This window comes from Aptenodytes patagonicus, chromosome 1 (genome assembly GCF_965638725.1).
Source record: "Aptenodytes patagonicus chromosome 1, bAptPat1.pri.cur, whole genome shotgun sequence".
NCBI lineage: Eukaryota > Metazoa > Chordata > Aves > Sphenisciformes > Spheniscidae > Aptenodytes > Aptenodytes patagonicus.
Genome location: NC_134949.1, coordinates 217,985,622 through 218,011,772, shown reverse-complemented (window position 1 = coordinate 218,011,772; position 26,151 = coordinate 217,985,622). Strand labels below are relative to the sequence as shown.

Sequence of the window (26,151 nt, the reverse complement as noted above, 5' to 3'; positions counted from 1 at the left end):
CAAAAAATTAAACAAGCATGTGTATATATTTAGCGTGAAAGCAATGCTTGGTTGACTCAAAACAGTCAGTCAAATTCATTTTAATAGGAAATGTCAGTGCTTTGACTCATCCCTTTTTGAAATGGAAGAGTGTAGAAATGACAGCAATACTCGCTTTATCAGTGTTAACACTGAGTTCAGTGCTGGGAGCTCACACGAGTAACTAGGGATTAAAAGCGTGGAGGAATTCTGGCTGACCTCACAGTCACATGTTGCATGTTCAAAAAGCACTGCAAGTGCAGAGTTAAGACGCATGTATAACCTTAATTTACCCTGTTACAACGCTGTTCAGTAATTTTCCTGTTCCATCATGCTCCTGTGTGATGCAGCAGGCAGCACCTACATTTTGTGGATGTTTTCCACAACAAATTAAGTCCCAGAAAGCAGGAGTGAATTTCATATGCTCAGATCATTGACCCATCCTCAAACATTAATATAATCGGTAAAGTACATAGTGCTACTTAACCTGACTGGGTTCTTAAAGGTAATGCTGTAAAAAACAGTGCACTTAAAATGCTCTTGACTAAATGTCACTAATTGAAAGTAATAATTGCACTTTTACAACCCCAGGAAAATGCCAGAGTCCTCCAGGAACGGGCAGTTGCTTACATCAACACAGATTCTTCTATAGAAGGTGTGTCTTTTATTTTTAAACTCACTTTACTTCACAGATGTCAATTTTAATAGTTCACTGTGTATTATTTATTGCATCCAGAGCTGGCAAACTATTAAGATAGATAATGTGATGTTCAGAGTAAGTGTAGCAAATACAGAATTAAGTGGAGAGAGAGAACAATTTAAATTCTCATGTTGCTTTCTTGTTGCAAATAGCACCATCCATGAGCTGCAGCCCACGTGTCTGGACTCCAGAATGTCTCCTCTGGAGGAGTTTAGTATTCTGTGCTAATGAACTGAGCGGTCTGAATGTTAAACTCTCTCTTAACTGCATTAGCTTTAATTTACAATTACAGTTTTAATATATGACAGACTGCTCCTTGTTCTGCTTGCAGCTCCAGCTCCTTTCCCTGTGGAATTATAATATTTTGGGACACTAATTTATTATGATCTTAAGATAATTTGTGTCAAGACCTTAGGCTTTCATTTTGTGGGGGTGGGACCCATTTTGGTGCTTTGGGCCAGTGTGGTCACCTTTGTTCATTGCTATGAGCAGGGAGAATATGCAGGGAGTTACATATGTATTATGGCAGGGCTCTTCTAGAAAAATAAGCGCTGAATAGTGTTTCACAAAAAACCTGATCCACCATTATCCAATTTACTATGCCCTTCAGAGTATGAGAAGAATCTGTCATACAGGAATGCTGCTTAGAAGCTGTACTTTGAGTTTTGGGCCCAACACTATGACCTAAATCACAAAATCCTTCTTAAATTATACTGAGCTTTATTACAGAAGGACTTCATTTACTGTTGTCTGTGCTGAGACAATAGCCAGTAAAGTCCTGTGAAGCTGTCCTGTGTCATAACCTCAGTTATTTAGGGCATTGATCTTCCCATGTTAAACCAAACTTAATTGGGCTTACTGTGTGTGAATAAAATGGATATCAACAGGAATATTTAAGAACTCTTTTTATGCCTGTTAGATGAAAATTTTGTCTGTCACAAAAGGATTGGAAAGAAAGAAAAGCCAAACCCAGTTTCTAAATGCTCAGTTGGAGCTGGGGTATAGGGAGGGTTAGAGCTGTTCCTTCAATTATGCAGCCTACATGTTGTGTAAAAAGTAGAGCAGAATTTCACGCCTAGAAGATCTCACGAATGAAATAATAGCTTTACAACTGCTTCATATTCTCAGCATGGACTGTAACACGTATTTTTCAGTTGGTTTGCAGCCAGCGTGCTGCTGCCTTAACAATTTTCTTCTAAATCTTGATTATTCAAACATGTCTCTTGCTTTATGCATTAAAGAAAATGTGAAAGTAAAACCACTGGAAAAGAAATATGTAATAAGGAAAAGAACACCGTGTTCAGTGTGCTGTTTTAAGTATCTTGGACATCTTTCACCTGACTGAGCATTAAAATCCCCTGTAGAGCCATAGCATCCATGTACTCTGCCGATTATTTTGTTTATCATCATACATCTCCAGAGCACTTCTTATGCCACGTTTTGGACAGCAAATTATTTCTATTCATTGTCCTTTAGCAATGAAAAGAAGAATAGTGGGTCATCCTTTTGAGCATTTTTGTGACTTTAATTTCCAGTTCTCAAATATAGACTCTCCTTGGAAACATTAATAAAATTATCTAGTATTTTTTCCATCATCATGGGGTTTTCTGTAATTGTCAGTCTAGTCCTCTTGTGAGTACACACTGTGCAAAGGTCTAAAGCCATATCAAAACCTAATAACTGTGTTATCTGAGAGCCTATGTTTTATTATATCAAACCCTTCTCACCCCTCTTCCCCTCTTTGTTGTTGTCCATATTTGAGGGCAGAGGTGTTCGCCCAGCTGCTGTCCGGTGGCTGTAGTCTATAGAGAAGACTGCTTTACACTCCTGCCTGCCTCAAAAGTGGCGATAGTTTCTTTTTGATGGGGCTCTGGCTGCTGTAACTGATAACTTTGGTATGAGATACTTACCTAGCTCAACATAGCCCGCAGGCAGCATGAAAACCTCATGGGTGTAAAGTGCAGAAGCCACAGTGTGGTGGTAAAAGGGGAGATTTAGGAGCCAGTAGATGAAAACATTACTGTGTATCTTTGTTGCCTCCTATTTGGGTGAGACTTAGTTCTGAAATATAAAATGCCAAATGTCTTGCAAGTCTCTTACTCAGAAGATGACCTGTCTTTCAGATACAGTCTGCAAAAACATTGAAAAAGTACTCTTTATGATAAGAGAAGAAGAGCTGCATTGAAAGACTTCTTAACACTTCTTGCAGGGAATATGTCTTTCCTGCTGCACGGTTCCTGAACGCACTAACTTTATTTTTAACATCCTACAAAAAGTAGGATGTTACCATTGCCTTCTGTTTAACACAAGCTTCAGGGAGTGTATGAGTGACAAGGGCTTGCAGCTAATGAGGGATAGTTAGGCATATTTTAGAACTATGGGAAGGCTTAATTGCATTACTGTGTATGTACTGTAACCAATGCATCATTGTCGTGTAGTAGCAGCAGCTTATACAATGTGACCAAGTAGTGTCTTTCTGTATATAGTCTGAGGCACGTTCTCAATTCTTGCCTTGGAGTCAAGAAGTTTGTCTAAGAAAGGACTACAGGGTTTAATCCATTAAGAAGATAATGCCACTGGTACATGAAGGGAAAATTTCCATGTCTTTGTTTCATTTTCAGGTAACTACACATTAAGAGTTGACTGCACCCCTCTTCTCTACCAACTGGTGTATAATCTAACAAAAGAGGTACAGAATCAGAGCGTCTATTATTTGTGACTTTCTAAGAATGTAAAACTGCAAGTTTATTGGGTAAAATTGGATTATTGTATAATACTGGATTTCTCTTATTGCTGTGCTGGAAGAATCTTGATCCCACCAAAATCAATAGCAAAACATCCCATCAGTGGTACACAGTCCAGGCTCACAGTTCCTCAGTATTCTTAGAAAGGTTGAAATGTGTCACTGACATAAGTGGAATATTATTTGTAATATATAGTAAAAATAATAATAATAAAAACAAGATAATAAAACACTTGAGCAAGATCAATTCTCTAAAGTGATAAGCATTCAAGGAATTAAATTGCATTTTAGATTTCCATTTCATGTGCAAAAGATAATCTATTCATTTTCACATTGGCTAGCTAACATTTTCTCTCTGTTCCCCCTGAATCTCCTCCGTATCTGACTGAGCCCCTGAAATACTGTGATAAATATTGAAGGATTGAGCGGGTTTTGTAACAGGCCAGATGTATGGATTTGCATGATTCCTTTCCTTTCCTTTCCTTTCCTTTCCTTTCCTTTCCTTTCCTTTCCTTTCCTTTCCTTTCCTTTCCTTTCCTTTCCTTTCCTTTCCTTTCCTTTCCTTTCCTTTCCTTTCCTTTCCTTTCCTTCCCTTCCCTTCCCTTCCCTTCCCTTCCCTTCCCTTCCCTTCCCTTCCTCCCTTCCCTTCCCTTCCCTTCCCTTCCCTTCCCTTCCCTTCCCTTCCCTTCCCTTCCCTTCCCTTCCCTTCCCTTCCCTTCCCTTCCCTTCCCTTCCCTTCCCTTCCCTTCCCTTCCCTTCCCTTCCCTTCCCTTCCCTTCCCTTCCCTTCCCTTCCCTTCCCTTCCCTTCCCTTCCCTTCCCTTCCCTTCCCTTCCCTTCCCTTCCCTTCCCTTCCCTTCCCTTCCCTCTCCCCTCCCCTCCCCTCCCCTCCCCTCCCCTCCCCTCCCCTCCCCTCCCCTCCCCTCCCCTCCCCTCCCCTCCCCTCCCCTCCCCTTCCCTTCCCTTCCCTTCCCTTCCCTTCCCTTCCCTTCCCTTCCCTTCCCTTCCCTTCCCTTCCCTTCCCTTCCCTTCCCTTCCCTTCCCTTCCCTTCCCTTCTCCCCTCCCCTCCCCTCCCCTCCCCTTCCCTTCCCTCCCCTTCCCTCCCCTCCCCTCCCCTCCCCTCCCCTTCCCTTCCCTTCCCTTCCCTTCCCTTCCCTTCCCTTCCCTTCCCTTCCCTTCCCTTCCCTTCCTTCCCTTCCCTTCCCTTCCCTTCCCTTCCCTTCCCTTCCCTTCCCTTTCCTCCCTCCCCTCCCCTCCCCTCCCCTCCCCTCCCCTCCCCTCCCCTCCCCTCCCCTCCCCTCCCCTCCCCTTCCCTTCCCTTCCCTCCCCTCCCCTCCCTCCCCTTCCCTTCCCTTCCCTTCCCTTCCCTTCCCTTCCCTTCCCTTCCCTTCCCTTCCCTTCCCTTCCCTTCCCTTCCCTTCCCTTCCCTTCCCTTCCCTTCCCTTCCCTTCCCTTCCCTTCCCTTCCCTTCCCTTCCCTTTCCTTCTCTTTCCTTCTCTTTCCTTCTCTTTTCTTTTTTAATTTTATTTTCTTATAAACTCTTTCCATCTTACTCTTTCTTCCTTGCCGGGGAAGGCTAACATGTTCAAATGTTAGCTGTGACACTTTGCACACTGAAGGGCATTCTGCTTCGCCTATGAAAATGTCCATGTCCCTAGTCCTGCAGGGCCCTGGGTAAAATAACTTACTTTCTGTCTGCAGCAAGCCATTTACCCAGGGATATGTTTTTCTGCAAAAGATAAACAAAGTTAAAAAATGCTCTGGTACTAAAAAATAGTACCTCACTCGTGATCTTAAGTCAACTATTGCTGAGTTTGAGTAGAAAACTTCCATTGAAGTACCATACGAAGTACTTGAGACTGGCTCTTTGAAAATTTTCCTGTTCAGTGTTATTTAAGCTTTTAACAGTAGAAGTATAATGTAAACAATAGAAAACCTGACAACTATTCTGTAATTCCATGCTGTCTCCTTGCTAAAAAACTCCTAGAAGTACATCATATTCAGCCATATTCTTCATAGCTCCATTTGTAAAGGGGATTATTTTATGGTAAACAGTTGTCAGTGAAAAGTCTGACTATTTCTTGAGCTCCTTAAAGCCACTGTTGGAATATCTTAGATTTTTTTTTTGTTAGCTTGTTATAGACAAAATTCACAACTACTTTTTCTTTTCTGTTGTTCCACAGAGCAGGATTCTGCAACAACATTCTGATTCTCTGCTGTTCTCTGCTTTCTGTAGACAGCCAAAGAACACTTTGCCCAGTTTTATCATATTGTGTCTGTCCAAAGAATCTCATCTGCAATCCTTTTTTTCTAGAGGAGTGTTTTCCTCTTTTTTTACTGCTAAACCTGGGACTGCCTCTCATCTTTTTGAAAAATAAAATTGTGGTTCAATTTTTACAGTGATTCAACATTGTATTTTTCATTTCAGAACGATCTTTTCTTTACAGTGTTGATGTGCCACCAGTGACCTCCAGTGATCCATAAATCACAGGCTGTGAAACCTTTCTCTAGAACACTTACACTCTTTTGAACTTTTCTGTAAGATCATTCATAGAGATCGTTGGAATTTTCCTAAGGAAAAAGATGTTTTGATGGACTCTTGGAGAGAAGTCAGGGATACCAAAGGGTGTTTGCTGAAGGACCACTTCTAGCTAGGACAACGTTTCTGTTGACATAGAAACATGTATACAGATGACTGATAGACCCTGTAGAAATGTGGCACATCTTTTACTTGGCTCACTGCTTCTAGCATCACAGGATAAAATTCATTTAAGGGTTCAAACATCTTTATTCTCCAGGTCTCTAAAAATTCCAGTGAATTGGATTAGCAAAAGAGGGAGAGAAACTAAAGCAACAGCTAGAAGAGGGAAGCACTGTTTTGCGGAGGGATGTGCTTAATTTTCTTAATTTTTTTTCTTCACTTGAATTTGGGTAACCTCTTACAAAGATAACCAAAGACTACAATCTGTACCTTTGCTAATCTATTGTGTCTTTTCCACTAATCTGAAAAAAACCCTAATTTCTGTAAGGGCTAGAAGGACTAAGGCAGAGTGATTATATTCTTAGTTTTGCTATTTCAACTGAAATGCATTTGGGTTTGGATGACATTGGGAAGATAGATGTACACATCAAAGCCTCAACCCATTAAGTCTTTGCATATCCTGGTTGTTAGTTTCTTGAATAGGAATAGTGAGAAGTCCTGTGCACCTCAGGAGTCCTAGTTAATTCTTGGAAACAGCATAAATGGGACCAAAATGTTTCCTATGCTTTGCATTAGGCTTTTGCATGGGATTGAATTTCATTCAGAAAGCCCAGTATGTGAAAGAATATTAGTGCAGATGTGGGTGATTATGCATGTCCAAAAGAAAGTTATTTCTGTTCATATTAAAGAGTCCAACATCCAGCTATCCAACATCCCAAGACCTCTTTGCTTTTCTTGTTTTTCAGTGAGCCACTTCTCACCAAAAGAATGTAGTGTACACATGAAGTGGTGTCTTTCAAGGAGTTCTGCATTTAAGTGTGGTCCTCAGCATACAGATGGGACATTCAGCTGTGGAAAGTCTTTTTTGGCCCTGGTCTACTGCTAGGCTTTAGACAATTGGTAGCCACCGGCCAGCGTCTGCAATAGTTCAACTCCAATTCCCCTGTTCTGATCATCACTTCTTACTTTGTATTTATACTTAAAGAACTCTGCATCTTCCCTTGAGGTAGCAGTAAGCTTATGCTGATTCTAGATTTGGATCTAAATCAGGGCAAATAGTATGTTTTATTAGGCTCTCAGTGTTGTATGAAAAAGCTGGCCAATGTTTTTTACATGACCAGAGCCATCAGAATAACATCTCTGCCAGAGCATGGAGTGCTTTTACTCCCATATGTGAGAGTTCAGCTTGCTCTTATTAATGTACCGTTTTCAATTTAGCCCTAGAACTTCACCAAAGTGCTCTGAAAATGACAGCAGCCAAGCAGTTACTTCACAAAGTTGTTATTTTTCTGCTAGCTGCTGACATAATCTCAGAGGTCAGAACTTCTTTCTGATTTTCAATTTGGAGTCTGTATATTTTTCAATGCAGAATTTATGTCTTGACAATACTGCGGGACCGTGTATCTAGCCATGAACATTTATGCTTTGTATTTTGGAAAAAAAAAAAAAAATCCCACTCCTCTGCACATCATAACTAATCTTATATTTAAAGGACCATGTCTATTAAAGATTGTTTAAGTGTAGATGGAGACCAGGGCCAGAGTCTTGATTAATTTTTACCTCTGCTACAGATTTTCTAAGAGCTTTGGTCAACTAACTTTATGCTCTTTCATAGTTTTCCCGGCTGTATGATGGCTTTACTAATACTTACCTTTTCCATCCTGGTTGCATAGCTTTTTGATTTTTTTTAAGGTAAGGGTGGGACCTACATTTGTACTTACAGTGTCTTGCACAATGGTGCTCCAGTCTTGGTTGCATCCCCTTGGCACTGCTGTAATATAGTTAATGACTGGTTTTGGCCCTTCCTTCTAGCACAATTCTTCTGTACCCTTCCTACAGCAAAAAGCAGTCAAATTTCAGGCTCAGCCTGTTGAGAGAATATTGCTGCTGCACGGGGCAAACCTCCACAGGGTTAGGGCTGTCATCTCCCTTTGCCTGCTGAAAGGAAAGCAGCTGGGGCATCCTGGCTGCTGGAGGAGCTCCATAGTGCTATATATGCTGTTGTGTGCGTACATACACAGTGCTATAATAAGGTGTTAAGAAGTCCTGGAAATCTCCAGGATCCACTTCCCCCAGAAGTGGATGAGCTCCAGCTAGTGTTCTTGAGCTTTTAACCTGCTCTTCCCCACTGTATATGGTTGGTTCCTAAGATGCTCTTCATGGTTGGGATCCATAAATGTATGTAACAAATGTAAATAGTGTATGTACACTTCCTTGCATGCAGCAATACTGTTGATTAATAATGATGCAGATAGCTGTAAAGGTCTCCTTTCATACTGAATTGTTAGAGGTACTACCAATGATTTTATAATCTTTTCCTCTCCAGATTTTAAGCCCTGATGAGGGTTATGAAAATAAGTCTCTTTATGAGAGTTGGCTTGAGAAAGATCCTGCAACTGAAAAGAATAGCTACCCCAGGTAAGTTGTTAATCTGTTTTTTCTTTCTCAATAATTTCATCATATCATAGCATGGCTACTCTCCAGAATTTTTCAAGATGTGCTATTGATGACAGCAATACAAAACCTTTCAGTACAAGGTGACTCTCTAGCAATATCTTTTAAAGTAAAATAAAATAAAATGTTATGACTTTTTTAATGATGGTGACATCTATGCCTGCTGTAAAATGAAACCTCACACTTTTTAATGGCCTTTTATTAGTGGAAAAGCAATTTGGAAAGCAATCAAAAAAGACCAGGGCGGGGAAAGAGTTCAAAATATAGTTTAGTCACCCTACTAGATGAGATAATATCAAAATTGTTAGGATAAGCAAATGCTCAGTTGAAAGAAACTGCCTAGAGCGGTAATTAAAAAACTCTTGTGATACTTATTCTTTCTTTATACAATGGATGTAAATTTAATACATTACAAAGCTATATCTGAAGGTATTAAAACTCTAAAATGCTGTTTGAGCCTGTGACTTGTAGGGCTGTGGCATTACTCACGTAAGGTAAATAGAACTGCCCCTTTGTGTGATTTGACCAAAATGTTCTGCGTGTATTACCCTGTCTTTCAGGCCCTGGTAAGATGAGTTTCTAGATTCATTAGACTCGCTGAGATTTCTTCCTTTTGAAAAAGCTGCCAGACCTGACCTTTCTCAGTTGATACAAATAGTTCCTTGCAGAAATTTATACTAACAGAAGAACTTTAGCTGGGTTATTTTTTTTAGCTGAGAAACACCAATTATTCACCAGGCTAGACATTTAAACCTAAAACTTAATATAAAACTTAAATAAATATTTGAAAATACTTGGAATATTACATCTGTCTTTATCATCATTTTCTTCTTTTCCTCTGTCTTGCCACATCTACCCAGCAGATGGCAATATTTACTTGTAAGTAACATATAATTGTGTCTTCTGCGGTAGAAATTATTTGTCTTTGCTTCTACTGTGGAATATGCTAAGTATATAAACACATCTGTCTTTACATATATTGCTGCCCAATTCATATTAGTTTGGAAATAAATGATTGAAGTTTTAAGATTGCAGAGACATGTCTGATACATTTTTATGGCTCTTGTGCATAATGTGTACTTTTTTTTTTAAATGTGGTCAGTGCCATAAACAGGATTGCTACCTTTAAAAAATCTTCCTAGCTATACAAGATACTGAATTAGTGTGGTGGAATAAAATCAGTTAGAGTAATTAAGCTTGCCACTCATCTAGTCTCTGATCTTACTAGTGTCCCTGATGTGCCTTCCAGAAGAACTGACCTCCATTTCTTTGAAAAATCTGCATTTTGCATAAATTACTACCGTACTATAAAGCAAGAGCTCTCACTGAGATGTTGTCTTTTCTACATGTAGAATAAACAAACTGGGATCAGGCAGTGATTTTGAAGCTTACTTTCAGCGATTGGGAATTGCATCGGGCAGAGTCCGTTATACCAAGAATAGGGTAAGTCTTCCAGATTGCTTGAAGAAGTTTGATAGTGCTGAACAGTCATACTTTAAAAGCATTTATTCATAATTAATAAAAAATCTTCAAAGAATCTTTGACTGGTTTGTATATCAATGCCATTTTTTTAATTTAGCAAGAAACCTGAATGTTTGGAGACTAAAACATGTTACAGTGTTGTGTATATTCTATAGGCTGTCAAGTTCACATAAAGATATTTATAGAATCTGGTTGGAGGTGTATATTCCATTCCACCATACTATTAGTAGCCCCTTTAATCTACAAATCTTCCTGGATTGTGTTCAGAAATAACTACACAAGATAAAAAGGGGCCATGATAGAGGATTTCTGCTATCCAAAACCCCAAACTGTTTTCACTGCTAGTGAAGGCAATCTCTGTACAATGGAACTGAAGGCAGGTCTGTGTAGGCAGAGAGAAGGAAGCCTGCTCACTTAATCTTGTGCAACAGTCCATGGATTCAGGTTGGTTTAGTTTCTTAAAATGAACACACAAAAATGGAAGGATAGTAAATTGTGTTTTGTAGCAAATAGCTTTTTTGATTTGGAAACTGTGCAAAACATCATAGAATCATAGAATCATAGAATCATTGAGGTTGGAAAAGACCTCTAAGATCATCGAGTCCAACCGTCAACCCAACACCACCATGCCCACTAAACCATGCCCCTAAGCGCCTCATCTACACGTCTTTTAAAAACCTCCAGGGATGGGGACTCCACCACTTCCCTGGGCAGCCTGTTCCAATGTTTCACCACTCTTTCAGTAAAGAAATTTTTCCTTACATCCAATCTAAACCTCCCCTGCCGCAACTTGAGGCCATTTCCTCTCGTCCTATTGCTAGTTACTTGGGAGAAGAGACCGACACCCACCTCCCTACAACCTCCTTTCAGGTAGTTGTAGAGAGCGATGAGGTCTCCCCTCAGCCTCCTCTTCTCCAGGCTGAACAGTCCCAGTTCCCTCAGCCGCTCCTCATCAGACTTGTTCTCCAGACCCCTCACCAGCCTTGTTGCCCTTCTCTGGACACGCTCCAGCACCTCAATGTCCTTCTTGTAGTGAGGGGCCCAAAACTGAACACAGGATTCGAGGTGCGGCCTCACCAGTGCCGAGTACAGGGACACAATCACTTCCCTACTCCTGCTGGCCACACTAGTTCTGATCCAGGCCAGGATGCCATTGGCCTTCTTGGCCGCCTGGGCACACTGCCGGCTCATGTTCAGCCGGCTGTCGACCAACACCCCCAGGTCCTTCTCTGCTGGGCAGCTTTCCAGCCACTCTTCCCCAAGCCTGTAGCGCTGCATGGGGTTGTTGTGACCCAAGTGCAGGACCCGGCACTTGGCCTTGTTGAATCTCATACAGTTGGCCTCGGCCCATCGATCCAGCCTGTCCAGGTCCCTCTGCAGAGCCTTCCTACCCTCAAGCAGATCAACACTCCCGCCCAACTTGGTGTCGTCTGCAAACTTACTGAGGGTGCACTCAATCCCCTCATCCAGATCATTGATAAAGATATTAAACAAGACCGGCCCCAGTACTGAGCCCTGGGGAACACCGCTCGTGACCGGCCGCCAACTGGATTGAACTCCATTCACCACAACTCTCTGGGCCCGGCCATCCAGCCAGTTTTTGACCCAGCGCAGAGTCCACCTGTCTAAGCCGTGAGCCGCCAGCTTCTCTAGGAGAATGCTGTGGGAGACAGTGTCAAAGGCCTTGCTGAAGTCCAGGTAGACCTTTGAGTCGTTAAGTGATCAATACATCCCTTAACTGCAGTTAGAATGCAGGGCACTGACAAATTTCCTTGCTCTTTTTCAGAAAGTGGACAAATTCAGCAATTATCCTGTTTACCACACTGTGTATGAGACCTTTGAGTTAGTGGAAAAGTTTTACGACCCCACCTTCAAGAAACAGCTAACAATTGCCCAGTTACGAGGCAAACTGGTTTATGAACTGGCAGATTCCCAGGTCATTCCATTCGACTGTAGAGATTATGGAGAAGCCTTAAAAGGATATAGCAATAGAATTTATAAATTGGCCAAGAAACATGAAGAACAGCTGAAAACTTACAAAGTATTGTTTGGTGAGTAATAGCCACAAGACTATTTCTTAAGTGCATTAATTGGAATTATGCAAGGACATGTTATATCACAGAACCATAGAATAGTTTGGGTTGGAAGGGACCTCTAAAGATCATCTAGTCCAACCCCCCCTGCTGTGGGCAGGGACATCTTCAACTAAATCAGGTTGCTCAGAGCCCTGTCTGTTATAGCTCTGAAAATGAACTCCTTACTTTCCTGTTTCAATCCTGTTTTCCTGTTTCAATCCTGCCATCATAAAAAAGAGCCTCTAATTTTCTTTTTCTAAACATAACACAGGTTTAGCACATTATTGTCTAGATGAGAGGGTTATAACAGTTTTCATGCATATTATTACAGTGCTCATGACCAGTCATGGACCACAATCAAATGCAGAACAAAGAGATATATCAGCCTGCTTCTCACTTTCTTGCTTAAAAAAGAAGACAAGTTAAATGTTTATGGCAACTGCCTGGAACTTGAGAGACACAGGTGCCCATTCCTCCTCCGCCAAAGACTTCATCTGACCCTGGGAAACTTGCTTACCATCTGTCTCAGTGCCTGGATACCGCTTTTAGGCAACAGAAGCACTTCTCTAACTCTTCTGCATAAGCATATCCATTTGCTGAGCACCTGAACACATTGCAATGAAGCAAATAAAACCAGTCGGAAGCAGCAGGGTGTCCTGGATCCCAGGCTAGGATAGCTTCCACAGTAATTTTCTTTCTCTCCCTCTCTCTCTCTTCTTTCTTTCTTCTTGTCTCATTCACCCCTTGTGTTTCTGGACCAAGGAGGATTTTTCAGTCAGTCCTAATTCACTTGCTAACTAAGGGACCCATGGTTTAGAGACATTAACTAGCTTTTTGGAGATGCAGTACTCTTTCGGGTTGTGTGAAACATTAGAAGTAACTCAAATCGAATCCTCATTTGGAGAAAACTAAAAATGATGTTTAAAACTTCATGTAATGGCTTAGGTGAAAAATTCTTGACTATTTTGAAAAGTCACCCTTTTTTGTAAAAAGGCCACTGGAGACAGGAAGCCTTGCATGGTGGATCATCTGGTCTGAGATTTTGCATAACACAAGGATTTATTTCCATATGTTCTTGTGTTTACTGCAACATATCTTGTAAGGAAACACCAAGTCTGGACCTTCTTTTTGCAAAATTTCTGTTAAATCATTTATTTTCATTGTTTGGGTTTCTTTCTCATTTCAGATTAGAAGTTGCCCAAACTATCTTCTGACCAATGCATCCATTTTTGTTCCTAGATTCTAGAAGCAATCTTTTTGTTAGCTTCCCCCCAACAAGTATCACTGAACCCTCTCCTTAATAACTGTATAGATGTGTCACTTTGACCAGTTTTTTACAAGGCGTATTTTTTAGTTTGAAAATACTCTTCTCTGATGCCTGATCAGTTTTAAATTATTTCTTGAATGAAACTATAACTTTTAATTTTTGTTTATTCTATTACACCAGAGTGCATTAAAATGCATAGGTAGTTTTTACAATACTGTGAAAATTAAAATTCATTTCACTCAGAATTTTCATAGGATTGCCTATTGACAGCACTGAATGTCAGAAAATTGTTAATTAAGCCTGAATAAATCACATAATTGGCTTTCAAAATAATAGATTAGGGTTTTTGTTTGCCTTTGGATTCACATTTCAGCTGCTCCTCTGCAACAATGAAGGCTGGAAACCTTTTTTCATTAAATATGTACTTGTAGTCATATGCTATCATCAGGAACTAAGATTTGCAGGGAGAAAAAAAAAAAAAGAAACATTGTGATACTTTCTAGAAAAACCACCACTGACAGCACTGAATAGCGAGTGAACATGAGCACAAATTCTCTTACATATTTTCAGATGACCTTTCTTTTTTTTCTCTTAAATCCCCTCCTACTGCTTCTGAAATATAATCTGTTGCCATGATACAACCATGATGTCAGCAGGGCAGAACTCTGTCCTCTGGCAAACTCAGAACTATTGCCACAGTTGTGGATGAGTGTACATTCTCACTCTCACAACATGACATAGGTCTGTCTATACTGCAGTCCGTAAACAGGTCACATCATACATAAAATCTGTGCCTCTAATGTAAACTAAACAAAAATATTAATACAAGAACAAGCAAGTGTAGGCTGGTGATGAATAAGTGAGTTTGCTAGAAATAGAAGAGCAAACGAGACTGCAGAACAGCTTTCAATAGGAGTCCTGGGAACAGAAAGCCTATCACGCTAAACAGTGTGATAAATCTATCTACAGAAAGCCTATCACACTAAAATAGTGTGATAATTTTATAAACAGTGAAGGGCCATAGTTGCCAACAGAGGACTGGATTTAGGAGATGACCTAATCTTATGCCCCATATTCCTGTACGATCAAAGAGAGGATACTCTGGTTTAGCTAAAGTTTTCTGAAACTCATGGGCAAAATGTACAAGTTGTAAACCTTCCTTCTTTGTAATTGAGTTAAATTTTGATAAGGCCAGAAGTTCTTCTTCTCATAACATCCACCTTTTACTTATTCTACAAAAATTAGTTGTATAAATTGATAGTTTTCCCAGGTCTGTATTAAATAGACCCTTCCACAGGAAAATCGTCACAGCTGATACTGTCATTAAAAGAAAGGCCTGCTGCTTCTTTGTCTAAGGTATTCCACATGGCTTGGATGTACTGCCAGGGACAGAGCAGGAAAAAGCCACTGACTTACCCGCCAGCCTGCCTGCGCATAGTCAGGCGTAACAGGCAAAATCCTGGGGTTTGAGTAGCAGCACTGTGGGACGGCACGCAGGGTCACGGCAGAGACATCTCCTATGCTGTAATGTAGTGCACGTGTGGAGCAAGCACGGGACTTGGCTACTTCAGTCTACCCTGTCTATCACGGTGTTCCATAACAGTTGTGTCTTTTATGCCTCACCTAATACTATTTGATATACATATCACACTATTCCATTATGATATGAATAGGACATAATGTTCCAAGAGGGAAATCCTGCTGTCCTTCCACAGCCTGCTGGAAGAGCTGGTATTTTTTTGTGTAAGTCAGGCTTTTTATACCTAAACGCTGCAGTGCACTCCTTTGTTAAAAAGGAAACTGCAGAGTTCTCCATTTGCAATGCCAGCCAGTCTTTTCCTTGCCAGGCAGAGGGAAGATGTATACTTGTGAAAGCTTTATCAAGCATTCTGCTTTATTGTTGGCCTCATTGCACAAGGTTTTTGTCTATTACCGCTAGTAGTGCAGCTCTTTAAAGTCTGCACTAGGGAAACTAATGAATTATGGAAAGACAACAAAATTAATGCAATTATATGAGCAAAACAAATGTAGTTTTTCACTGGGCAACTGAAAGGTGTATTGGGCTCAGCAGATATTTTGAAGTTGCTCACAAAGTCCTTCCTTTTCTAGATCCTCTTTTTTCCGCTGTGGTGAACTTCTCAAAGGCTGCTGCTGAATTTCACAGGAGACTTGAACAAGTTGACAAGAAAGAGTAAGTCTGAAAAAAAAAAAAAATTATATATATATATATATGTGTGTGTGTGTGTGTATATCTGCCTTAGGTACCCAGGCAGCTCTGGTACCAGGGTGGCAGCTCTTTCTTTCCGGTGACTACACAAGGATTCTCTCTGATAACTGTAGAATAGAGCCCTTGAACTCTGAGACAGGCAATATCTGCTAAGATGAATTCTGCTTCCCATGATGAATACTATCAGCTGTGGAGCTTATTACTAGTATCAGCTTGTTGTTAAAATTATTGTAATACATGGAAAGGCAGATAGCAGTGAAAGTTAAAGTTGGAATGAGCTCTGTATTTAGACACCTATGCTTGAGTGTTGTAGGTGATGCCAGAATTTGTAGTTTCAGCACACCTCAAGGAGACAGGATGATGCTTCAGAGTATCTAAGATATCCTTATGATGCTTGTGAACCTAAGGGCCCTATGGGACTCCCGTGCCCTCTGAGTATAGTGGATGGTGGCCAGGTGCTCCTACGCACCTCATATGGTACCAGATAGTTGTGTTTAGGCAACTGAATCCCATCCTTACTATGTTACTGTATAGATTAGAGTAGAAGTTTGGACACTTGGCTTATGGGTGGACACCAAAATCTAGTTATCTTTATCTTGAACTAAATTGCAGCCTTCCTCTTCCCTCTGTTAAGTGGGATGTTTCTAGTGCCATTTAATACTAAGTAAGTATCTGACACTGTCAGAAAGTCTCCCATTTTATTTTGCATAGTGTGAAATCTTGTAGTTTAGTTTTCTAACACAGAAATCCTAATGCATTAATATAACATGTATTGAATATCTCCATTTGCAAAACGTCATCTTTTTGCAAACTGTAGACCATCACTGTAATGTTTTTTTCTGTCCAAAGAAGAGGAAAAGTGTTTAAATGAAACTGGGAAGTCATGTTTCCTCATTGTGTGAAATGTCTCCGTCTCCATTTTCTGCAGTCCAGTTGCAGTGCGAATCATGAACGATCAGCTGATGTTTATAGAAAGAGCTTTCATTGATCCTCTTGGCTTACCAGGAAGGAAGTTTTACAGGTGAGGCAACAAGTTTCTTGACCAGCTGTCTAAGGCACCGTATTTTTTGCAGGGGAACCCCACCCTAACTGACTGGTCAGTTGAACTGCTGTATAGGCCTCATATAGGAATTACAGCTCAACAGATTCTGTTTTAGGTACAAGCCAGTGAGTAGCAGACTTTGTTTATAACCCCCAAGGAGAACTCCTTGGCTGCACCAGTCTTGTGGTGCCTAATTCCTCTTCTTGGGTCTGGCACTCTGTTTTTATTAGCCATCATACTCTGTGACTTTTATTTGCAGGTGTGTAGTACTACTTCTGTTACCACTTCCTCCTTTAAACCTGTACAAAGCGAGGATTCAGTGGAGAATCAACTGTACGGAAAGAAAGGAGAAATGAGGGTAGAGTAAAAGGGAGAAAAGGACGAGAACAGATGTGTAGTGAGGGTCAGGTGAAGAGAGAAGTCCAGAAGAGAGAGCTTGGAGAGAGTGACCTTTGAGCACAGGATAGATAAAGGTCCATGAGCTGTGCTGCAGAGATCCATCTGTCCCAGCTTTGGCTGCTTCTGTAGATGCTCCTACTAGCTCAAATCATTAACTAGTTATTCTTGAAGTTTTCTCTCTACAAGCACGTGGGCCCGTAGAAAGACAATGTGTGGTGCACCACAATACCCTTTATAGAAGCCCAGTGCATTTATTAGTAACACTTGACAAGAACCTAGCTTCCACTGTCAGGTGTGTGACTACCTCACTTTACTCTCAGTATCCCCCTTTTCCTAACGACTGGATATATCTGACTCACTGACTGACGGCTTTCACACCAAGCCAGAAGTCCCTTGGGCAGGTAGAACTGAGAATCACACTTCCATCCTTCTAGGATAAACTGTCATTCACGCTTTTGGAAGAATGAAATGGTTGTTTTCTACAGTTCTTGTTGGGCATTAGGTATCATTTAGAGCTGTCTGGTTTTTTAATTTTTTTTTACTTGCTTGCATTTATTAATGTAGTTTTAGTGTTTATTTTGATTTGGGAGGACTCTTTTACATGCTACAAATGTGCTTTGATACTTCATATGAACAAAATCAATTTCAAAGCAGATCTGCAACTATTCATTATTTAAGGAAAAAAAAAAACACCAACAAATAAAATTGATAGTTTTGCACAGTTCTGTTCTAATATGATCACTTCTTCTCTGAAGAATTCATGCTCTTCTCAAGAATTCTCCCATAGATTTTTTTTTTCCCCTCTTTTTACCTCCCTTCCTTTCCCAGATCTGCTGACCATCATTCAACTGCTTAGTTATTTTTGAGGTTTCTGTTCCCCTTCTCATTGTACACCCATAACTAGTTTTGTTCCCTGTTCCAGACTGCCACATGAGTTCAGCAGGTTTGCTGAGCTCCCATTTTCAAAAAATTTAACATGGTTTCATTCCTAATTAGACAAACGCATCATCTCTTCCCAAGGAGAAGGCTACCTTTCCTAAATCTCTGCCTTTTCCCATAGATTTTGCCCTTGGGGCTGCTTCCTCCTGTCTTTTTAAAGACAGGTATGGGTAGATTTCCTGTGTGTTTAGCAAGTTCTGATCATCACAGGATTCACAGCTGCTTTATGTAGCACACGTACAGTTCCCTACCATGAACACGCACACCGTTAATGGTTATTTTATTTAGTATACCTACATTTTTTTTCTTTCTTTCCCCACAGACATGTCATCTTTGCTCCAAGCAGTCACAACAAGTATGCTGGAGAGTCCTTCCCGGGGATCTATGATGCCATGTTTGATATTGAAAGCAAAGCAGATCAGCATGAAGCCTGGGAAGAAGTTAAGAGGCAGATTTCCATTGCAGCCTTTACTGTGCAGGCAGCAGCAGAAACGCTGAAAGAAGTAGCGTAGGATGATGGCTTCGAAAAGCTCAGTCAAACAGCAAAGCGTGAAATGTGCTGTAGTCAGGCTACTACAGTGACCCAGTCTCTCCTGACTGCCTACCTATCTGAGTTTCCAACCTTCTGAATGCATGCAAGTGTACTGGTAAGGTGAGCAGGAACTCTGTGTATCAAAGAACTCCTGAGCTAGAAATTACTGTTTCTCTGATACTGACAAAACTGTAGATTTAAGAACAACCCTAGATGGAAGCAAATTTGGGGGTGGGGTGAAGGAAGAATCAGTTCCCAATTACAGTTTTCTGGAGGATCTGCCAATTTTGAGGACCCGTTATTCTGGATGTACAATTACAAAACCAGTTATTTGCCAAGCTACCTGTAAATCTTGTCCGTGGCAGTGATCAACAGCACACATTTCAAGAGAAAAAATGTGAGATTCCTCAGCACGTGGATTTTTCTTGTTCTGACAATTACTTTTATAATATAAGACATCAAAGGCATCTTTGCTTTTTAGAATCTATTCTGCAGGACTCATGAGCACTTATTATACTGATTTGCTTTCTTATCCTGAAAAAATAAAATACCAGCCCTCCTGCCGATTGCCTAAGCAGTACTAGCTGTTCTTGATAATCAGAGAAAACAGCTGCTTACACGCAGAAATCCAAAAGCATTTTCTCGGGGAATGAGTGTCCATCCCTCTGAAAGACACTGTGCACCTCCCTCCTTTATCTGCACGTTGGGATATGCAGACGGCGGGGGATGACCAAAAGCTGACCTCCCTGCTCCTTTTGGCACTTTCACTAGTCCCAAACCCATGGCAGCTTTTGCTCCTATTTTTTCCCAGGAGATCTCTTTCACGCAGATGTCTTCTTCCAGTTGAGGGAGCTGGAGGACATTGTCACTGTTGACACGGGGCTTGAGGTTATTCTGTCTTCAGATAAGACCTGAAGAAGGTTTCCCATCAGGAGTTGCTTCTACTTTCAAAGAGAAATCGAAATGCATGAGAAGGGTAATTGTACAAAACTGTTTAATTTGTAAAAAAATTGATTCTTGCTTCATTTGCCCTTTAAATGTACTTCTCATCTACCTGCTTTACAACTAATAAAATTGCTAGAATTTTATTAAATCACATTGCAGTTTGTGGGAGCTGATAATAACCAATTTCTTCTCTTATGTAAAATATACTACAGATTTTCTCACAACCATAAAAAGCACCAGGTTGTGGGAATAAAATCCTTTTTGTTTTATGGGGAATAGAAGAGATGTGGTACTAAAAAAGACAGAATTAGAGAAACAGGACAATTACTAGGCTACAGGAGGAGTTGTTCTCATCTCAAATGCTTTGAATTCAGACAAGGGAACCAGCAATTATTAGAGTTGAGTCCTTTGGGAAGTTGTTTTGGGGGGTATATGCCACCAAGGAGAGAGGTTTTCATTGGCATCCCTTCCAATAAGCCTCTCTGAAAGACAAAGGACTGTGTACCTATGGCTGTTGTGCTCATAATTTACTGTTAAACTGCTTTTCACAAATCAAGCCTTAGGCACATGAGGAGGCAATTACACTTCCACAGTCCGTGCTTTACCTCTTCTGTTGGAAAAAGTGGTGCTTAACTGACCTCGTCAGCATGCACATGAGAGACATGAGTAAGTCAATGCTGAGGACACCGGAACAGCGACTCCATTTTTGTTGTTCTCCCTACTTCTACCTAACTGGGGCCACTCACAGTTATTAAGTCGTTCCTCTCCACATCTGTAGCTGAAGGTGTTGCTGAAGGATGTGATACCCTGTGAATGGTGCCCCGTACGTAACTGCACTGCTTTTTCTTCCCTTTTCCTGAATCGCCCACTCTTCCTGCTCCATCACAGCTTTATGTTAACTGCAATGGGCAGTAACCGAACGTGCCCCCAGGGAAGGGTTAGGACATCTGGATGGTGGAAAAAAAGCCAGTAGTGCCCCTTCCTTGTGAACAGCAGCCAGCTTTGGATCTGTCAGCGGTCACTGCTGTATGATCATCAGAGGATAAGGCAAACAAGGAATTTCCACATAAAAAGGAAATATCTGATGAAGCGTGCTTCTTCCTTCATTTACAGAAATTTCTTTAGTGGTATAATCCAGTGAACAAATGTTTCACCAGTAAACGTACTTTTTCAGTGGTAGTTATGTTTCGCCAGTAAACATACTTTTTCAGTGGTAGTTAGCCTTTGAAGTTCTGTCCCATTACGTTGCTGCTGCAAAAGAACATATTATCTCTCCTTGTTTCTGTGTGCAGTTTGAAGCTGTAAGAGTAAATTACAGCTCACATCAGGCTGAATGCACAGCTGGCATCGATAGCTTTGCTCCTCTTCTCAACTTAATTGATGACTCTGTATGAATGTACGATTCTTCACGACCCGCTACATCCTGAGAAGTATACAAAATGGCTTAAATCTACTTCCATTCCTCTCTATAAAGTTCTACCGAGGGAGAATGATATCCAAACCCTTACAAATAAGGACACCAAACCACTTATAAATAGCTGATACTAATTGATTTCCATAAAGTCCCATATTCTTGGTGTTGAAAAGATCACTTACTCAGAGCTGAGATTGCCTGCCCTGCTTCAGTCAGTAGTATCTCCTTTTCTATAGATGGGTGACCAAGCAACTGCTGCTGTCTCCCAGCCCAAAGGCTGCTGTATTTGCGTAGCTCTGCCTGCCCATAATTTCAAAGCGTGGGGGGATTTTTCAGGCTCTCCTTACAAATGGGTAATGCTGGATCACCTGCTCTGTCCTTCCCTAATTCCATTTGCACAGTTCATATACTCAACCTGGCTGAAGCAATCAGTGAATCATATAGCTGGGCAAAACAGACCCTTCAGCCTAGACTGGGGCCGCAAAACAATTTGGCAAAACTAAACTTGGATGAACCAAATATCACTTGGATATTTGGTTTGCCAGTTGTCTCTGGAAAATCAGTTTCAAAGGGACAGTGTCAGGAAGTTTGCTGCAGATTCTCTTATGGTTGAAATACCTTTGGTTTGCCTTTGGAAAGGAAGCCCTAACACTTGATCAACTTAGTGATGGCTGGAAAGCGGGGATAACCTACAGGCTCCATTCTCCACTGAGGAAGTGGTAAACACAATCCAGTTACAACACTCATTCATTTGCACCAAAAATGGTAGTAATTTAAAATATTCTGCTGTGTTTTTCAATCAATCAGTAAATAGAAATAGAACCGCCTAAAAATGCTCTGCAGACCTTAAGCTTAATAAAAACTCAAACTAACTCAAAACCTTTGAAGATTAAGCATTTGGGATTAAGTGATGCCAGTGCTTCTCTCAACACCCTGCAATTTGGCAACCCTTCCCAAAGCTGACTCATGCATCAAGGGACTGCCTTTGTGGAGCAATGAAATTAAAATTTCCCTATCCCAGTATCCTGATGACTGAAGTACAAGTACACTGGCTGAAGAAGTTTCATAAATCTTCTCAGTGACTATACAGTTCAGGTGTTAGAACAGGGCATTTGGACTTGTCCGTTTTTCTGGTTCAGCCAAAGCCATTTGTCAAGTCCAGGTCAGACTTTTCAATTGCTTCAGCTGATCTAAAATTGCATTCTTTTACAACAGTTGTAAAAATAAAACACACTGGGTAACTCAGTGTATCTATTAGGGAAAAGACATTGCAAGAGAAAGGTCCTAAAGCAGTCAATCAGCCCGTTAAGCAGATTATCACAATCAGTACCGGTGCTGTATGCTGACTTCTCCACAGACCCGATTTCTATTATTCTGTCCTTCTTCTATAGATAACCTGTAAAATAATCTCTGCATAGTCATAAAGGCCAAGAGAGTGTGAACTCTATGGACTGCGTAGTATTTTGCAACAGAAGGGGACCTGCACACGTGGCCAGCAGCCCTCAGTGACCCAAAACCCTTTCCTTATGTGGAGGAACTATTGCTGTTCCTGTCCACGCTGCCTAATAAAAATATCGGGCAGCAGGTTTCAGACAAAGGGATTACTCACATTAGATGTGATTATGCGGTGAAGCTCATTGCTACAGGAGCTTGCAAAGGGTGAAATGGGTTAAAAAAGGATCAGATGCATGCAAGGAGTGCTCATGCCTAATGATCCAGGGGCAACCTTTCATTCGGAAGGCCCTTAAGCACTTGGGAATTAAAGCATATGCATGCATGAAGGGATTAAAACATACCTGCTTTACTCCTTGCTTTAAGCATTTGTCATGGAGCGATTATTGGGAAAGACAGTACTTTGCACTCTCTCATTGTAGTGCTTTCCACTGAACAGACAGCCCCTTAAGTGCCGCTGCTGGTCCTCTATTTGTGTGCACTCGATTGGAACCCATGAAAATTAATAAATGTATCTTTAAAAGGTTGCTTGTTCTCCTCTTTAAACCAAAATAATGATTAAATATGTCAACCATGGGTCTTTTTAGAAAAACAAAATTGCTTGAGAGCAGAAATGGTTCATCCTGCGGTGGTGTCATTCAGAGGGTAAGAGGTGATGTGCAGCATCTGCAGAGAAGAGCTACTGCAGTGACCCCACATTATTCCTAAGGAAAACAGCAGCAGGGTGAGATTCTGAAAGATCCTGACTGTGTCTGAAAGCCACCGAGGACTTTCTGCACCTCCCAGGCAATGCTGTAGAAACCCTCAAGGAGGCAGAGCTGGAATCTCCAGGTGATACAGCATGAAAAGCACCCAGGGACCTCCTCTCTGCAGCTGGTAGGAATAGGATATACTCAGCATGGCCCGGTTTTTCTCGCTCTTACTCTAAATTCCTCTATTTTCATTCATGGGATTTTTAACACACAGTTAAGAGTGCCATTAAGAGACCTGAGTGATGGTGAACGTCACGGACTTCCCTACGGCAAAGCAGAGAAGACCACACTAATTAAATGAAATACAGAAATCTCACTTCTGCTACGCTGTTCTCTTCTGAGCTGAACCAAAGTGCTGCATTCCTCACTGAGCAACACCTGCTACACAGAAATTATCCTTAGAGAAACCAGTAGGAGCTGAATTTAGTGAGCAGCCGTTTTTTAATGCAAAAGACTGTTTTCATTGCACCACTGGGACTAAAAACAACTCCAATCAAGCAAGAGTGGCTACCGTTTAACCCTGTAATTTACCTGCAAGTCTATGATGTATTAAAGTTGAGCTCTAAGTCAAGTTCAGCAGTTACTTCTGTTAATCAGCGTCAGCAGGAGGAACTTAGAAAGCCTAAATGGTTTAGGAGCTGTCTGTCCCATGGATTGCTTCTGTATTTGCTTGTGCCAGTTATAATCTGTGAAGTCAAGGCGGCTCCTGTCAGACTCAACACAGCGTTTGTCCTGATGGATCCTACACCCTTAAACATTTTCTTCCTCATCCAGGAAAATCTCCGAGCTGTTCTTCAACCCAATCTGTAAGGCACATCCTTTTTCTGGGTGAGTTTGGGGAGCTCAAAGAATGGAGGAGGCGGAGGACTGGGTTGTTAGGCACCTCATGCAGGAGGGGCTGGACCTGGTTCAAGTGAACTGCAAACACGTTACAACCTTCCATAAAGGGAAAGAACGGGAGAGGCGATAATGGGAAAAGCATTTCATAGGAGGGTATCAGATAAGAATAGACTTGCTATGTTTACATGGCACCTTCCCCAGATGTGCTTTGCCAGCTTGCTGACAGCAAGCTGCCATCCACGTTACCTCCAAACTTGGCTGTATTTTTAGAAGGAAACTCAAGCCACAGCTGCTGGACACAGACGACGGTTGTGACAACACACCCTTATGTAACCCAGAAGCAGCAGGACGTCAGGCTGGGGACACACGGTCAGCTGCGAACACTGAGCACTGAGAAACTCGGCTCCCTCTGAGATCACTCGTCCCCTTCAGATATTCCTGGAACCAGCACCCCCCTCCTGAAACACCGCTTTTGCTTCCTCAGCGCTCTCCGTCTCCCGGACCATGTTTCCGTACTCTTTGCACCCCAGCCTGCATGCCCTGGCACCTCCTGCCTGCGCTAAAACACCATCTCCAGCCCGCAGCCCAGGCAGCATTATCCTGGCTCCTAGCCTTGCAGAAGCCTGGGCACTTGCACAGCGTCGCCCATTGCCACGGCAGAGGAGTAAAACACAAGCATCCTGCCTGTCTTACTACGGGCAGAAAGAAACATGCTTTATAAGTAAAGACAAGTCCATTGTCAGTATACTTAAAATCTTAACTGTGTGATCAAAGAATGTTTAGTCTCTATTTATTACCGAAAAAGAAAAAACAAAGAATGCTATCACAGACAAACCTTTCAATAACAAAGCAGTTAAAATGATCATGAGCTGTTTATCTTCCCGGGGTCTCCAATACCCTGTGCCCCTTCTCTACCCGTCCCATGCCCATGGTACTCTACACCACATCCCATGCCCCAGCTTTCAAGGCCCCTGCTTTTATCAGGCTTGTATTCCTCTGCAACGTGATGCTAGAATCATAAATACATTGTTCTACACAGATAAATTGCTCGTCACTAGTATCTGTATAAAAAATACGGTTATACCATACAGCTACAAAAGGAGAAACCAAGGTAAAACAAACAAGGCAATAACCACCCGGTCACGAGAAAACTTGTAACAGCCAAACAAGCTAAAACAAAGCTCCAGGCAGGCGAAGAGAAGTTCAGACAACACAAGCCTGGCAAGTCCTGAGACCCCGCAGAGCTGGAACAAAGCTTGTGGCCTGCTACTAGCCGTGGCAATACTGTATTTATCGAGCTGCCAGCAGAGATGGGCACTCAGGGACTACTTGGGGGAGGTCCAAGTTTTTGAAAGAGCAATCGTTGAGGACAGCTACATAGTCGCATACTTACTTAGTATCTAGTCCTGGCAAATCTGAAACACGGATGGAATGGACTGAGCTTTTCTTCCTACATTTTGAAACCATCCCAGTTCACATAATTCAGCCTGATTTGACTTTGGTTTTGCAAATATCAATCATTCTTGTCATCTGCAGTCTGATAAATGATAACCTGCCCGAGGACTAGACATTTGTGTAGGATTCAGAGTCTAACTGCAGGACTCAGCGCTTGCCTCTCGGGCAGTATTATACTCTGTTTTGTACTAAAACGTAATTACCAGAATACGGAGCAGCTTTGGCAAAATCCATCGGCTCTCTCACGGCTACTGCTCGTTCTGCAGACAACTATACTTACAGTTTCAGTGAAGAATACCTACAGTGTATGGGGGGAAAATGAGGACGTACGACACTGCAGATTGCAATATACCCTGAAAAGTTATGTTTACTTAAGTACCCCCATGGGACAGTTTAAGATAAACCATATGTGCGTTATATAATAAAACTGTGAAAGGCAAAACCTCCTTAAAATGATACATGCTTTAGCTTAAGAATTGTGCGCTCTGCATTTCGGTACTGCCACTCAACCACGTTGCAGTTTTTGGCCACTTTTCATTGTACAGGTCCCAACCACACCGCAGTCTTCAGGCAACGTGCATCAATGGAACGGTTCGATAATAAGTGCAATAAACCTAATTGTCTGCGTTCTAAAGTAAAATACTGTTGAGGAGAAATAACAGCAAAAGAAGAAATGCTGAACAATGCCACTGTGCTCACATAGCAACACGGTGA

General features: G+C 41.5%; 1 protein-coding gene and 1 long non-coding RNA gene across 3 annotated transcripts in view; one reads left to right on the top strand and one right to left on the bottom strand.

Annotated features, from left to right (window-relative positions):
- The window catches only part of NAALAD2 (N-acetylated alpha-linked acidic dipeptidase 2), a 36,527-nt gene extending 16,855 nt beyond the window's left edge, over positions 1-19,672 (top strand). For both annotated transcript variants that reach the window (XM_076328329.1, XM_076328330.1), the window contains 8 exons: positions 610-673; positions 3,340-3,407; positions 8,489-8,580; positions 9,969-10,059; positions 11,885-12,149; positions 15,550-15,631; positions 16,596-16,688; positions 18,370-19,672. In XM_076328329.1, the coding sequence (XP_076184444.1) occupies positions 610-673; positions 3,340-3,407; positions 8,489-8,580; positions 9,969-10,059; positions 11,885-12,149; positions 15,550-15,631; positions 16,596-16,688; positions 18,370-18,559 (945 nt within the window). In that variant the 3' untranslated portion in view covers positions 18,560-19,672. The remainder of the gene's footprint in view (positions 1-609; positions 674-3,339; positions 3,408-8,488; positions 8,581-9,968; positions 10,060-11,884; positions 12,150-15,549; positions 15,632-16,595; positions 16,689-18,369) is intronic.
- Positions 15,549-23,981, bottom strand: LOC143155497 (uncharacterized). The gene is made up of 2 exons (XR_012994426.1): positions 23,674-23,981; positions 15,549-15,637 (listed from the first exon to the last, which is right to left on the bottom strand). It is a non-coding gene; the product is annotated as an uncharacterized LOC143155497 (long non-coding RNA).
- Between the last annotated feature and the right edge of the window lie 2,170 nt (positions 23,982-26,151).